This window comes from Sardina pilchardus, chromosome 6, assembly GCF_963854185.1.
Source record: "Sardina pilchardus chromosome 6, fSarPil1.1, whole genome shotgun sequence".
Lineage (NCBI taxonomy): Eukaryota > Metazoa > Chordata > Actinopteri > Clupeiformes > Clupeidae > Sardina > Sardina pilchardus.
Window position 1 is genome coordinate 18,791,659 of NC_084999.1, and position 15,000 is coordinate 18,806,658.

The following is a 15,000-nucleotide window of genomic DNA, read 5'->3' on the forward strand; positions in this document are numbered from 1 at the left end:
TTGTGGACACAGCCGACAGCATTTTCCTTCTGGCTCTGACGCTTCCTTTCCATTCAGCGTGCCAAAGGTCGGCCGTCTCGGACGTGAGGGGGCCCATGGGGAAGCCGTGACCTGCCAACGGCAGCAAAAATATTGGAGCGGCTCTTTATTTTCTGTCTTTCATTCCTCTGTGACGGCCGCTCACCTCTGAGTGGTCGGGGCAAGGCACTTTGCCTTGACGCGCTGTGTCTCCGACCATCTCAGATGTGATGAGGGCATGGTCAGGAGAATAGTAGTGTGTGTGTGTGTGTGTGGGTTAGTGGTGTGTGCGTGTGCCTGTACGTGTGTGTGTGTGTGTGTGTACTTGTATGTCTGCTTGCGTGTGCTGTAGATATTTTTAGTGTGTTAGCGTGTGTATTTGAATGTGTTTCAGCAAGTGTGTGTGTGTGTGTATGTGTGCGTGTGTGCATGTAATTGTGTGTGCTTGTGTGTGTGTGTGTGTGTGTGTGTGTATGTCTGCATGCATGTGCTGTACATGTTTTTAGTGTGTGTGTGTGTGTGTGTGTGTGTGTGTGTGTGTGTGTGTGTGTGTGTGTGTGTGTTGGAGACAGATACAGTCAGAGACACACCACGCTACGTGTGCCACATCTCAAGCAGCAGCAGCAGTTGCAGATCTGTGGCCAGCCCAGTTGGAACACACACACACACACACACACACACACACACACACACACACACACACCACACACACACACACACACACCACACACACACACACACACCACACACACACACACACACCACACACACACACACACACACACACACACACACACACACACACACACCACACACACACACACACACACACACACACACACACACACACACACACACACACACACACACACACACACACCCCAAGCCAAGACACACTAATCCCGCTTAGCTCTGGAGACGACCATCTTAGCCCTCATTACGCTCCCTGCCTTTGATCTGGCCATTGTACTGAGGCCTTGTGTGGGTGATGCTGCCATTATCATCCTCTCGCTCTCTTTTTTCCCTCCACATCACTATCCAATTGCACACTTGATTGCTTTTTTTTTAGGACCAATCTGATCCTTAGTGCTGGCCTCTTGTTGGGTCACCAGGTGTGAGCCGAGGAGGGAGGTATTAACAGCATGCAGCAGCTGTTCTGGGTGTTTTTTTTTTACAAGGGCCTGTGCACCCTTTTTTGCAAAAAAAACCAAAACAAAAGCATTTTTGTGTCTTTATTGTTTTCAAATGCAAACGTCAGGGATGGAAGATGGTGCAAGTCCCGTGGTTTAGTTCGTATTGCGGTTATGGGGTCATGGTTTCGGTTTTGTTTGATATATTGTTATTTTTATTAGGTGTCAAGGGAAAGATGGGATAAGTATTATTTCAAATTGCTGTTTTGATCTGCTAAACCAGAGAGGTTTGCCTCATTTAAATATCTTTCTACTTAAATCGGAAGCCTAAGAACAGAAATGTGTTTTGAATTCCCTTTTCATCCAGAGACCAAATGCAATAAAATGATGTCAGAAGTAGTGAACGCCACACACATTGTACAACATTTAGGTTACTGAAATTGTTGTCTTTATCTTTTGAGTTGGCATGAGACTCACATAACTGATATTGGTAGTTTAACGGCCCACAGAGATGAACCAACTGGATCCTCCTTTGTAGGTGAACTTTTGTCTTGTTTCTAAAGTTCCTCTGCTAGCCTGACACCTTGTACACTACCTGACTCCAGCTCAGGAAGAACAAATTGGTTTTTTCGCCACGACAGAAATAGTTAGTCAGCCGTTTTGATCCAGAGGCTTGAGCAAGTTGCTCCCTGAGCTTCTGGGAGCGCCTCCTCTGTTGGTGTACGACTGACTTATTGCACTCCCGTTATTGACAGAAATGAGTGAGTACAACAGAGGTCATGTAATGGGGTCAGTGCTGCGAAATTGCTCAGGTGGTTTGCTTGTCCACGGCCGGGCCAGACGTTTCTCCTGGGCCTCTTTAAAATGCATGGGAACCAATGAGAACGTTGTGGGCATCCAGTGACCACATACATATTAAGTCCTCAAGCATTTATAAGGGACAGCAGCAGCTGACGTCGCTTCTTGCGTATAACTACGTGGCCTGCAGATTATGTGCATACCTCAGTAAGAGAGGGAAGTTGAAGAGGAGGTGCGTTCAAATTGGGCAAACAGTGGCAAACGTCAAATAGTGGCAAACGTTCATAGTAAACGTTTGCGCTGAACATGTTTCCTCTGGGCAGTTCAATTCCATTTGAATGATGTCTGCAAACATTCCATTTCAACGGTAACCCTTCGTCCAACTCCGCTGTATGTTCGCATGGAACTACCTCCTCAGACAGCAAGCATTTACAGAGAACTCAAAGCAAGCAGGAGCTGTTTTCATACATTTGCGAACGTTTAGATGTTTACAAATTTGAACGCACCCCGGGCCCGGGGTTTACCTGTTGGGATTTTAAATTGTGGTTTAAATACAGTCTAGACATTTCATCTCCAGAACAACATTTTGAGTAGTGTTGTGTGATGGAAGTACAATAGCACTGATTGTGTCGATGCACCCAAATCACTGATGTGTGGTCCCCCAAAACCCTTCTCTTGCCCATCCCCTTGTAGCATTACCATTCCTCCCCAGCAGGAAGGCAATCACAGACTGAGACTAGGCTCCTTTCATTTCTAGTCCTTTGATTAGGAATGGGCTACCCAACTCAATCTCAGGGCTAAGGATGCCCCCCCTCTCTCTCTGTCATTCTCTTTTCAGAAATCATTCCAAGGCCCATCTCTTTTGAGACCCCCCCTCTCAGCGTGCACCTCTCTTCAGCTTTCCATCTCTCCTTACTTCTGGCTCCCCCTCCGTACACTCGCTTGTTAGAAATGCTATTTTCTTTCACACCCCTCGTTCACTTCTACAAGTAGACTCAATAGGTTATTTAAAACAGAGCATAGTCATGCATACCATCAACGCCTCCCTAGCATGCTGTACCTGGACTTGTTTCGAAGTCACCTTGCGTAAAACGTATCCAATGAATGAATGAATGTACATATCGGTTTTTAAACCTGTCTTTCACTGGCCAAACAGCAGTAGTCAGATTTGCTTTTTTTGCAGTTTCATGCTGTTACCGTTCCTCATAATGCAGTCGGAGAGTTGCTTTGTCAAGGCTGGCTGTTTGAATGCTGCATGCCTCCTCTCCTCATCTCCATGCGGCAGAATGCTTCTGTCCAGGCAAACTTGGTCGATACTAGTTTTTATGAGGTGTTGTATTTAACAATCTCTTCTTTTTTTGGCTTTTTTTTTTTTTTACTTTTCTTTCCATTGACGTTGCCAGAGCAGTCCTTGGCACAGATGCTTCTGGCTGTTAAGCGTCACTGTCTTCTCAATGCCATTTGATTTTAGCTTTAGGCCAAAGACATAAGGGCAGCGCATGGGCTAAGTGAAGGATATTAGCCTATCCCATTAGCCAAATATGATTAAACCAGCCAATTAAATTAGCCTGGAGAGGACACTCATTACAGGAGCTTTTACATGAATGTTTGTGGAATTTTAATGCACATCTATTCACATGAAAATATGGAAAGGAAAGGGTGTATGGAAAGTGTGTGTGTAGGGGGAAGGCTGTGTGTTGGTGGTTGTGTTTTAGTACCACATATGCCGTGGAGCCAGAGACAGAAGGAGGAGGGGGGGGGGGGGGGGGAACTCCCATAAGGTAACCCATTTTAAAGGCATTTCTTGTGCTGTTTTTGTTTTTTGGTTGTTGTGGGTTTTTTTTACTTCTTGTTGTTGTTGTTGTTGTTTGGGACACTGAATCTCCAAAACACCTCATGATTTATTCATGTTGGAACAGCCCAAGCCCAGTCTGTCCCCGTGGGTTCGTCTCCAAGTGTGTCAAAGTGTTCACGCGCTTGTTTTTGCCTTTACTTTCCCCCTGCAAATCTGCAGCGCGAGTAACCCCGTCATTTAGAACCAGCAGGCTTTAAACAGAGTTATTGTCGTCTACGTGACTCAGGCAGACTGCCTGCGTGAGAGATGCCTTATTTGGTCAGGGAAGAGCTATAGAATAGACTTTGAGGCAGAAACTCTAATGTTATGGCTTACTGGAAGGTTCTTGGCAGCATAATGTGGATATAGGGAGATAAATTCCAAATAAATGTCAATTTCGTTGTACTTGTGACAATGACAAATAAAGCGTACTTACTTACTTACTTACTTAAATGGGGTGTTTACGGCTGTGTGTGTGTGTGTGTGTGTGTGTGTGTGTGTGTGTGTGTGTGTGTGTGTGTGTGTGTGTGTGTGTCTCTCTGTGTGTGTGTGTGTGTGTGTGTGTGTGTGTGTGTGTGTGTGTGTGTCTGTGTTTGTGTGTGTGCGTGTTGCCCTTTTGCATATGTATTTGGGCTGTTTCTTAAAAAGTGGAGATACTCAGAAAGATTCATGAGTGCTAGCACTATGAGATGCTGCACAAAATAAAGTTGTTTACAGTGTCGGCGGGAAATATACTCTGAATTGTTCAAGTACAAAGTCTTATGCGTCTTTGATTTAGAAGGGGAAATTAACTACAACTAGGGACCGTAACAATAAACCTATGTGCCCACACATATTTCAAAGAGGCATCTCCAAGGGAGATATTTTTTTTTATCTTATTCTCTAATTGAACAAAGGGCTCCCTCATTCGACCAGATTTTAAACAAACTCGCTGTCGGTTGTGTTTGCGGAGAGGTTTTATCTCACTGTCTTACTGCTTTATAGTGATTTGCTTGATTTGTATCTGTGAATCAAAGTCAAGTTTCAATTCCGAGTTATTTTGTCTAGATAACAACTCATTTCCAGCGTTTCCAAACAGCACAATTCTGTGAGTGTGCTCCAACCCTCTCATACCTCCCCAGTAAAACGTCCAAATAACAGCCAGTCTGCAGCTTCACCTGGCTCCATCATAATTACACAGTACCTTTACTTACTGTACATGATGAAGAAGAATGACAGCTCATATTCCTCTGACCTCGAACCGCAATATCCGATCCGATCCGATCCGATCCGATGGCACTTTCTTTTAACTGCTCTCTCGTCTCTTAATCCTATTTCTATGACACCTCACCTCACTATGCTATCAGCAGAATGCCTTGTATCGTGTCCTTACGGCGCTCTCTAGCAGGATGAGTTGCAAGTCCATTGGCAGCACCTCGCAATCGAGTATACTGTAGTCATCATCTGTATCCAGATGAGGCCATTGATGGATGTGTTTGCTTTGCCATTTAGCCTCACACAGCACTGAAACTGAGGGCCTAATGTCAGTATTGATGAATAAGCTCGTTCATAGAGAGTATCCCGCTCCGCTAGTTGCTAATATGGGCCTACTAATGCATATTGCTGGAAGGCTGTCAGCAATCAACATTTCTCTGCGATAATTGGTCTCAAATAGATCCCAAGTTGACCTCTGAAACCTCAGATTTTTCTTTGCAGAAACACACAAATAAAGATCAAAGCCAAGGACATGAGGCAAGAGTTACAAAAGGTTTCAGTTGCCATGGTATCCAAATCCTCTCTCCAAGCTGGACTCTGGTTTACTCTTCGCGCTGCAGAGGAGTGACCACAGAAATGCAGTTTATTCCGTTTCCTGTGGGTTGGCATATTTTGAGCTGCCACATTTTTCTCACCTTACTTGCGACCATGTTTCAGAATCCCCCAGCTTATTAAAAAATCTCGTTTTAGATGTACGTTGGAAGTAAACCTTGTGCTACTTTTAAATGCGCGTTGCGGACTAATAATTAAGCAATAGCTTCAAAGTTCAGTTCAGTTTGAGTTATGACTACGCATTATGAGTTAAGTTATGACAGTATAAAATAACCCCACGTTTCCATATGGAGTTTGTTATATTTTCTAGTGGAGTGCAATGTGTAGATAACATCTGGCTGATATCTGCTTACCTCCACACAGACCTCTAAATGCTTCCACATCCTGACAGAAGAGCGTTTCACTTAGATGAGTTACGACAGCAGAGCAGATCACCTCATTTTAGGTTCGCCGAAGGTTCGCCATGTTTTCCGTGTCCTGACAATAAATAACCAAAGCTCTCTCACCTGGCCCACTCTAACCCAGAGGCTGGAGATCTCTCTCTCTCTCTCTCTCTCTCTCTCTCTCTCTCTCTCTCTCTCTCTCTCTCTCTCTCTCTCCGCCACCGTGGTTGCTCTTAGACCGCCGCGGTTGTTTCAGGGTTTGAGTCATGACAGCTCTGGACAGGTATTCAGCCCTAACTGTGTGTGTGTGTGTGTGTGTGTGTGTGTGTGTGTGTGTGTGTGTGTGTGTGTGTGTGTGTGTGTGTGTGTGTGTGTTCTCCTCTTCTCTCCCCTCTCCTCTCTCCGCTCTGCTCTCCTCTCCTCTCCTCTGCCCTCTCCTCTCTGCTGTCCGCTCCCGTCCTCCTCTCTGTCCAGCGGTGACGTGCCCCCCGCCGCCCTCCGTCCACCATGGGCGCGTGGAGGGCAGCGTGTTCGAGTGGGGCACCAGCGTGAGCTACAGCTGCCTGACGGGCTACGAGCTGTCCTTCCCCGCCAGCCTCACCTGCGTGGGCAACGGCTCCTGGGCCGGCGAGCTGCCCCTGTGTCTACGTGAGTACTCCCGCACACACACACACACACACACACACACACACACACACTTACCGCACACACACACACACACTTACCGCACACACACAAATATATATACTTACCCCCCCCCCCCCCACACACACACACACACACACACACACACAAATTGGCAGCGGTGGGAGGCAGACACATAGAGAGAGTGATAGTGAGGGACAGAAAGAAAGAAAGAAAAGATCGAAAAGAACAAATGTGCAACAGCGAAGGTGTACAACAAAGAGGGGAAGACAGACTGAGTGACGGACAGGAGCGAAAGTCTGAGTAAGCAACAAGAGCAAACGGTAAAGGAGACAGAGATCTCTCTAAAGCAAGAGAGAGAACAGCATGAGAAGAAAACCTCTTTGAGTCGACAAATAAAGGTCTCTGAAATCGTGCGGAGAACCCAAATGAGAAATAGACACAGAATGAACGCGAGAGCTTAAAATAAGTATGATGAAGGAGAGGGAAAAGAGCAAATGACAAAAAAAAAACGAGAGAGCTTAAGATAGGTATGAGAACGAGAGCGGAGACAGAAAGCCGGGATGATGAGATATGCAAACGCTTGTCATTTTTACTGCCTCATTTTGCATGTGCTTAGCAAAGGTTATGTGCTGTTGACACCTGCTAATGTCTTTCATCTCCACCACAGAGAGGGAGAGAGAGAGAGAGAGGGATAGAGAGAGAGAGAGAGAGAGAGAGAGAGAGAGAGAGAGAAGAAGGTAAAAGAAGGAGAGTGGGGTGAGGTTAAGAGAGGTCGAAAAATGAAAGATAACAACAGAGAGAGAGAAAGAGCGAGAGAGCGAGAGAGAGTGATAGAGACAGTGAGAGATGAGGATAGGGAAGAGTGAGCGAGATTGAGAGACACAGAGAGTGACAGCTATGTCAACAGTCTTCCTTATGGTGAGCCATTGCTCCCCCCCGCCCCCCCCCCCCCCCCTCCTCATTTCCATAGCGCTCCTCTGGCTCCTCATAATAGAGGCACTGGAGCTCATCATCCTCCACTCAGTGCGCTGTGCTCTGGCACTACGCATCTAATGCCATTAACCCCAGGAGCACATTTGTTATTGTGAGCATGCACCCACTGCAGTCCGAGCCACAGCCGCCCTTCTTTTTTTCCCCACGCTTTTGAAGCTGTCTTTTGAGTTTGTGGAAGCACAGCAATTACATTTGTGGGGGGGGAGAGGGTTGGGTGGGGGCGAGGGGGGGAGGCTGGGGGCTGGGGGGTGAGGGGGTGAGGCAGTGCCCAGGCGCCTGCCAATTTACGTCGGCGCGGAAGCCATGAGGAGATGCCATTGACATCTACTGTACCTCTACCTGGGGGGCAACCCGCTCATCCTGGCCACCATGGCTGTCCGTCAATCAAGCACCTGCGGCGGACGGCCGTCCCCTTCCCTGCTGGCCGAGTAAAGGCAGGAAGGGGGGAAAAAAATCAATTTTGGGAGAAATGAGGGAACGAGATAGAGTCGCTCCGAACGCTGCGCTGTGATATCCGAGTTAATGGCGTCACGCCGGGGCGAAAGGGCCCTGCGCGGATCACAACGCTGTCGCCTCGCCGCGTTAGCCCGACACGGGGTGGCGCTCGAGGAGGGGGGGGGTGGTTGGGGGGGGTGGAGAGCTGGCCTTAACTGCGTTTCACGCGCGTGAGTGCAAGAAAGCGAGACTTTTCGGAGACGTATGGAGATGGCGGCGTGCGGAGAGATTGGCCGCGTGTCCAACCGACCGTGTGAAGGCATGGGGCTCTCAATCACGATTACTCCAATCAGCGCACGGCAGGAGTCGCCACCGCGGCCAGATGTGCCAATACTCACTCTCTCTCACACACACACACACACACACACACACACACACACACATATCTGTGCACAAATCCAGTTTCATCGGTTGCAGTGTTTCTGTCCTTCTGTCCGTTGTCCTTCCTTGTGTGTATGTGTATATGTGCATGTGTGTGTGTGTGCGTGTGTGTGTGTGTGTGTGTGTGTGTGTGAGAGGCATCTCCAAGAGGCCTGTATTATTCATCAAGGAACATTTCAAACACTGAGGGTCCACTAGGGTCCTTCCGGGCCCATTATTATGCGGAGTCGGGTTTGGCCTTGAGCCGTTTAAATCATTTCTCTCTCCCTCTCTCCCTCTTTCTCTCTCTCTCTACCCCCCCTCTCCATGAATCCGTTCCAAATGAACGGGGGAGAGAAGAGAAGAAGTAGAAGAAGAAGGGAAAAAAGGCACATTAAAAATGGAGGGCGAATACAGTCAGTGCATTACTGATCTGATTGTCACGGTGGCGGCTGACACCCAGAGACATCCTCGGGACGCTGGCGGAATAACTAATGGACCTCAGTGTTCACTCGTTTTTTTTGTTTTGTTTGTTTGTTTGTTTGTTCGGGCATTTGTGTGTGACGGGCAGCAGCGGCCAGGGTTGAGGCGTGGGGGAGGAGGGGAGGGGAGGGGAGGGGAAGGGGGGCGCTTGTGGACCTGGTCTTTGCACTCATTTGCATCTATATCCGTCTTTCTTGCCCGCCTTCCTGGGTGGAGGAGAGAGAGAGAGAGAGAGAGAGAGAGAGAGAGAGAGAGAGAGAGAGAGAGGAGGGAGGGAGGGAGGGAGGGAAAGGGTAGGAGAGAGAGAGAGAGAGAGAGAGAGGGAAGGAAAGGGAAGGGTAGGAGAGAGAGGGATGAGAAGGGAGAAAGAAAGTTGCAGCAGAGGTGCTTCGTTAAGCTTGCACAGCGGTACCCCAGTGACTTGCAGCAACAAGAGCAAATTTCAGGTGGTCCTCCCCTCGTTCTCCTCCAGCAAGCAGCGGCTCATTCCGGCGACTACAGAGGGAATATTTCAGTTTGGAAATGTCATTATCTGTAGCGCCTCTATAGGTGCTTGATCTGTAAAAAAAATGCAGCGCGGGGTCTAAAGGCGTCCATATTAAATATATAAATGCCGTTATTCAGGGCAGCGATGACATAAAGTAGATTTCTAAAGCCCTTGAGGCGCTGACTTGATCCTCGGAGGATGGAGGGTGGAGGGTGGAGGATGGAGGGGACGAGGGGGTGGTGGCGTTGGTTGGAGGTGCTGGGGGGTTGCAAGGGGGGGGGGGGGGTGTCTGTGAAGTGAGCGCGAGACTGACTGATCTGGTTTTTATAAACTCTAAAGACGTGAACAAAAAAGCCCCAGAGCAACAGACGAGGTATTAAACGGCCGGCGCGTACAGGCTACGGTTCTCACGCCTCCCCATTCCATTACAGGAGAGTGGGGGGGGGGGGGGGGGGGGTGATGGAGGGGTTAGGGTGGAGGACACAGGGGTGGAGGAGAGGTGGATGCTCTTGACCTTGCTCAGCCATTAGTCCAAGACAAAGGGCGTGAAGATGGAGCAACATAGACGCAGTGGTATGCAAGTAATATACAAAAGCTCATACACACACACACACACACACGCGCACACACACACACACACACACACATTTAGAGACATATACCTCCCTCTCCCCATCTGTCTCTCTCCCCTTTCACTCTTGATATATAAATCACACAGTGCTCTCTATGGGGATGGACACCATCAGGCCTGTGTGTGTGTGTGTGTGTGTGTGTGTGTGTGTGTGTGTGTATGTGTGTGGGCCTTTTTTATCTCTGTGTTGGGAGGTAATTATTTTGATTTACATTCAGGTGAGTCACTCTGCAGGGAACGCCGAGGGGGGGGAGGTGTTAGGGGTGGGGGGATCCGCTTGAATCATCGCTTTTGACATCTAAATACACCAGCGCCCACACTCGTCTGCAGGTTGGGCGTCGGCGGCTGTCAGCTGGCAGAGTCCACTCAGGCCCTCGGTGGCGGCCAGTATTTATTCATGGGTCGGTCCACTGTCGATATATTCTCGCGCTGTTGGCGGTGGTTGTGTGTGTGTGTGTGTGTGTGTGTGTGTGTGTGTGGGCAGGGGGGGGGGGGGCATCTGGAAGGAATTTGATTTATCTTTCGCCACCCCCTCCTCTTCTTAGGCCACCTGCAGATACACACACATAAACACACACACACACACACACTCTTTGTCTCACACACACTCTCTGTCTCTCTCTCTCTCTCACACACACACTCTTTGTCTCACACACACTCTCTGTCTCTCTCTCTCTCTCACACACACACACACACACACACACACACACCTCACCATATTCAGTGTTAGAAATTCTGCCCCATCTATCAATATGTGTCCCACACCTCAGGGACCTCCTTAATTGACTGTTCCTTTCTTAATTGACAGTGACTTCCCTAAGCAACTCATAAACATTATATGCATCTATTAACTTTGCTCCCTGCTCCATCTTTGCATAGTGTGTGTATCTCTGTAGTTGTAGGTCGGTGTGTGTATGTGTTTGTGAATTGTGTGTATTTCCAGCTATAGTGTCAAATGTATGGCGTCTACCTCAGCTTCATGCTTTACGTGAAATGTACGTAAATGTACGAGTTCTCCTCGGTTTCTGCGTTGTGTGAGACGAATGGAGTCTGCCTCCACTTCTTCATGAATCACCTGTCTGCCGCTCGGGCTCCGACCAGACACTCCTGCCGAGGGTGTCGCCGTAATGATGCTGAGGATGCTGACAGCGCCTCCGCGCAACCAGCGCCAAGGAGACCTTTGTGCTGTCACTCGCGCCGTCAGCCGTGATGTCACGATCAACGGAAGCCGCCACCGATGGCGGGCGAGGAGAGGCGTTCCGCTTTTTCGTGTTTTTTTTTCCCCTTTCGCCCGGCTGCTTGTTTTTTGTTTTTCGCTTTGTTTCTGACTTTCTTTGCTAATGCCCGCCTCTGATGTTGCTGTCTGCGCAGCGGCGTCGGAGAGGCTCGCCTCGCGGTTGTTTGTGTAAAAGATCAGCCGACAAGCTGTCTGGTATCAATATGCAGGCCGCACAATCCCATCTTTTAGCGCCGCCATTGCCCACGGCCAGGCAAACGCGTCCCCGGAGAAGTGTGATTAATAAGTGCGTGTGTGTGTGCGTGTGCGTGTGTGTGTGTGTGTGTGTGTGTGTGTGTGTGTGTGTGAGAGAGTGTGTGAGTGTGTGTGTGTGTGTGTGTTCATGTATGTGTATCTATGAGAGAGGAAGTGTTTGTTGTGTATTTGTGTGTGTGTGTGTGTGTGTGTGGACGGACGTGTGTTTGTGTGTGTGTGTCTGTGTGTGTGTGGACGGACGTGTGTTTATGTGTGTGTATGTCTCAGTAAGCATGTCTCTGGCTGTGTGTGTGTGTGTGTGTGTGTGTGTGTGTGTATGTGTGTGTGTGTGTGTGTGTGTGTGTGTGTGTGTGTGTGTATGGTGCCAGAGATATTCTGCATATTTGTTAATGTATATGTGTGTGCGTGTGTGTGTGTGTGCTCACTGACTCCGTGATGTCCCTGCAGCCAAGTTCTGCGGAGATCCGGGGCTGCCGGCGCGCGCCCGCAGGGAGGGCCAGAGCTTCATCTACAAGGCTGACGTGGCCTTCACCTGCAGCGCCCCCTACGTGCTGGTGGGCTCCACTGCACGCGTGTGCCAGGCCGACGGCTCCTGGAGTGGCATCCAGCCCCGCTGCATCGGTGGGTACCACGCCGCACATCCCTCACTCCCATTCATCCAGAGGTGGAAAAGTCCAGCTTCCGAAAATAAATACCACACCACATACCTGTGCCAACCACTCACTTAAAGCAGCTACTTCTAATTAGCCCAACTCTTCAGCCAGGTAGAGCAGCTTACAGTATTGATGAGATTGATGTGTTAAGTGCACAGTTAGAACCAATACATGATTGGACTTTCCCTTTCTGAAGCTGGACTTTTCCACCTCTGCATTCATATAACGCTAGACATCAGTCTGGAAGTGGACTCTTTTTGTTTGTATGTTATTGCACATCGTCGTGTTGCCGTTTTTCCAAACGTTGTACACCAGACCAGACCCACAATTGTACTTTTGTTCAGAGGTGAAAAGGGTCCAGCGTCAGAGAGTTAGCGTCTGACCATGTGTGGGTTCTGCCAGAGACATAGAAAGAGAGAGTTGCAGCACCCTTTGGTGTCGCTGCCACCAGAGCGGTAGATACTGTTAAACAGAGTGGCGACACTCCCATAGACCTCCATAGAAAAAAAATGGCAGTGCTTTTTCCAGGCTACTTCCGCGTTATGGGAGTTTTAGAACTATTTAACAGTCAATCTCTTAGTCAGTAGCCAATGAGTTAATTGATTACACCCTCCAGCATCCAGGAGTACATCCCACCCTCCTGCGATTCAGCCATTCAGCGCAGGTTTTTTGAAACTTTTGATCGTGTGGCGGCGACGACATCAAAGAGTGTCTCAACTCTCTTTCTATGGCTCTGGCCACCACACCATCAAAAGTTCCAAAAAGACCTTCATTGAATGGCTGAATCGCAGGAGGGCGGGATGTAGTTCTGGATGCTGAGTGGAGATGAACTCATTAACTCTACTGACCAAGAGATTGGCTGCCTAAAGTTTCAAAACTGCCATCACCCAGACACTGGCATGGCGCAGCTATCTTTTTCCACAGTCTCTTGGGAGTGTCGCCACTCTGTTTAGTCTACCACTCTGGGTTCTGCTTGTGCACTTAACACAGGTGATTACGGTCATTAGCAGGTCTATCTGGCTGAAGAGTTGGGATAATTATGATCAGCTGGTTCAGTGAATGTCTAGAACATCTACGTGAGAGGGCTTTTAGGTCGTGTTTAGATTTGCGTTTGCAATGCATCTTCAGTGATCCCATCACAAGTGGTCAGCCAACACACGTCGCTGTTTACAAATGTATCCAAGGAGTACAGCTATAGACCACGTGTGTTTAGATTGCACTGCTGCCAACCTAATGTTCATTAGAACTCCCACTGTCAGGGACGCATCAGAATGCATTAGTGTTTACACTACCAAAGACATGTGGCCTAACGCATTACAGATCACTTTGGCAGCGGTTTGAGTAATTGGATCCCAAGACCACAAGACACATTTTAAAAACACACTCTTTCCTCTTTGACTCTTTGCTAGTCAGTGTCTCTGCTACTGTAGTTTGCGTGAACCCATGCTGTCTCGGTGTCATATTGATGGGAATGAATGATTCACTGTATGATCTGTCTGTCCTCATCTCTCCACAGAACCGACCAGGAACACGTGTGAGAATCTCGGTGTGCCGGAGTTTGGCTCTCTGAATAACAGCCTGGGCTTCAAGGTACTGCAGTGCTTTGCAAGTTTATGGAGGGGTGTGTGTGTGTGTGTGTGTGTGTGTGTGTGTGTGTGTGTGTGTGTGTGTGTGTGTGTGTGTGTGTGTGTTAGAGACTGGAAGAGGATGAGTGATGGATCACAGATGAATCAGCTCTATGTATTATTCAAGGATTGCTAACATGTATTATTTATGTCAGCTAAGTGTGTTGCTGTACTATCTGTTTTGTGTGTTTGTAAACCTGCTTGCATCCTTGCATCTGTATGTGTATGCCTCTGTGTTTCTACTCTGGGTGTGTGTGTGTGTGTGTGTGTGTGTGTGTGTGTGTGTGTGTGTGTGTGTGTGTGTGTGTGTGTGTGTGTGTGTGTGTGTGTGTGTGTGTGTGTGTGTGTGTGTGTGTGTGTGTGTGTGTGTGCGCAAGTGCATGCGTACATACATTGGCACTCTCATTCAGAATGTGTGAGCACGTTTGTCCATCTGTGTATGTGGTTAATGTGTGTACTGTATGTATGTACTGTATGTGTGAACACACATGCCTGACCTCACAGCCAACTCACAATTCGGTTCAACACTCAATTCAGGGGTCATGGTTCCATGCACTCACAATACAGCCTACTCAACAAAGTAAAGGCTACTGGGCAAGGTTCACTTGGACCGTGCTGGACTACGGTTCTCCACCGTTCTTGGTTCGCACTCCCGCTGCATACTACAGTATCTAAATGTACCCAGGCACGGATGAGCTGCCGTGCTCTAAAATCTTTCGATAGGTGCGATCATAAGCTGTGCCTTGAGTCCACCTCAGCACGGATAAGCATACCGCGTCCCGATCACGCCCGGTACAGAGCGATCACAGTGGTCAAACGAACCCAACATTGGGGTTCAAAGCGTACTTGGGTACGGTAGTGTGAGTATGCCCCAAGACTGATATCAGACTACGTTCTGAAACGTATCTATTCCTCCCTTGTGCAAAATGCAAAAATAAAATGTCAGTCTCCCTGCACTGTCCTTAAGAGCTTTTTTTTGCCAATTGGACATTGTACAAATTATTTCTGGCAGGGTTGCCAATAATTATGGTACTTGTATTTTTGTTCAAATTATTATATTATGTACCCTTATACCCTATTATACAATTAAAGTAGGTATTTTTGTATTATTTCTCAGTATACTTGAGTATTCGCCAAAAAACATATATTTTTTCTTAACCCATT

The 15,000-nt window shown here is 48.1% G+C and overlaps 1 protein-coding gene across 1 annotated transcript in view; it reads left to right on the forward strand.

The window, feature by feature from the left end:
* Positions 1-15,000, forward strand: part of csmd3a (CUB and Sushi multiple domains 3a) — a 191,899-nt gene that overhangs the window by 165,464 nt on the left and 11,435 nt on the right. The window contains exons 60-62 of the mRNA XM_062539706.1: positions 6,444-6,617; positions 12,006-12,179; positions 13,728-13,801. Coding sequence (XP_062395690.1) covers positions 6,444-6,617; positions 12,006-12,179; positions 13,728-13,801 — 422 coding nt within the window. The remainder of the gene's footprint in view (positions 1-6,443; positions 6,618-12,005; positions 12,180-13,727; positions 13,802-15,000) is intronic.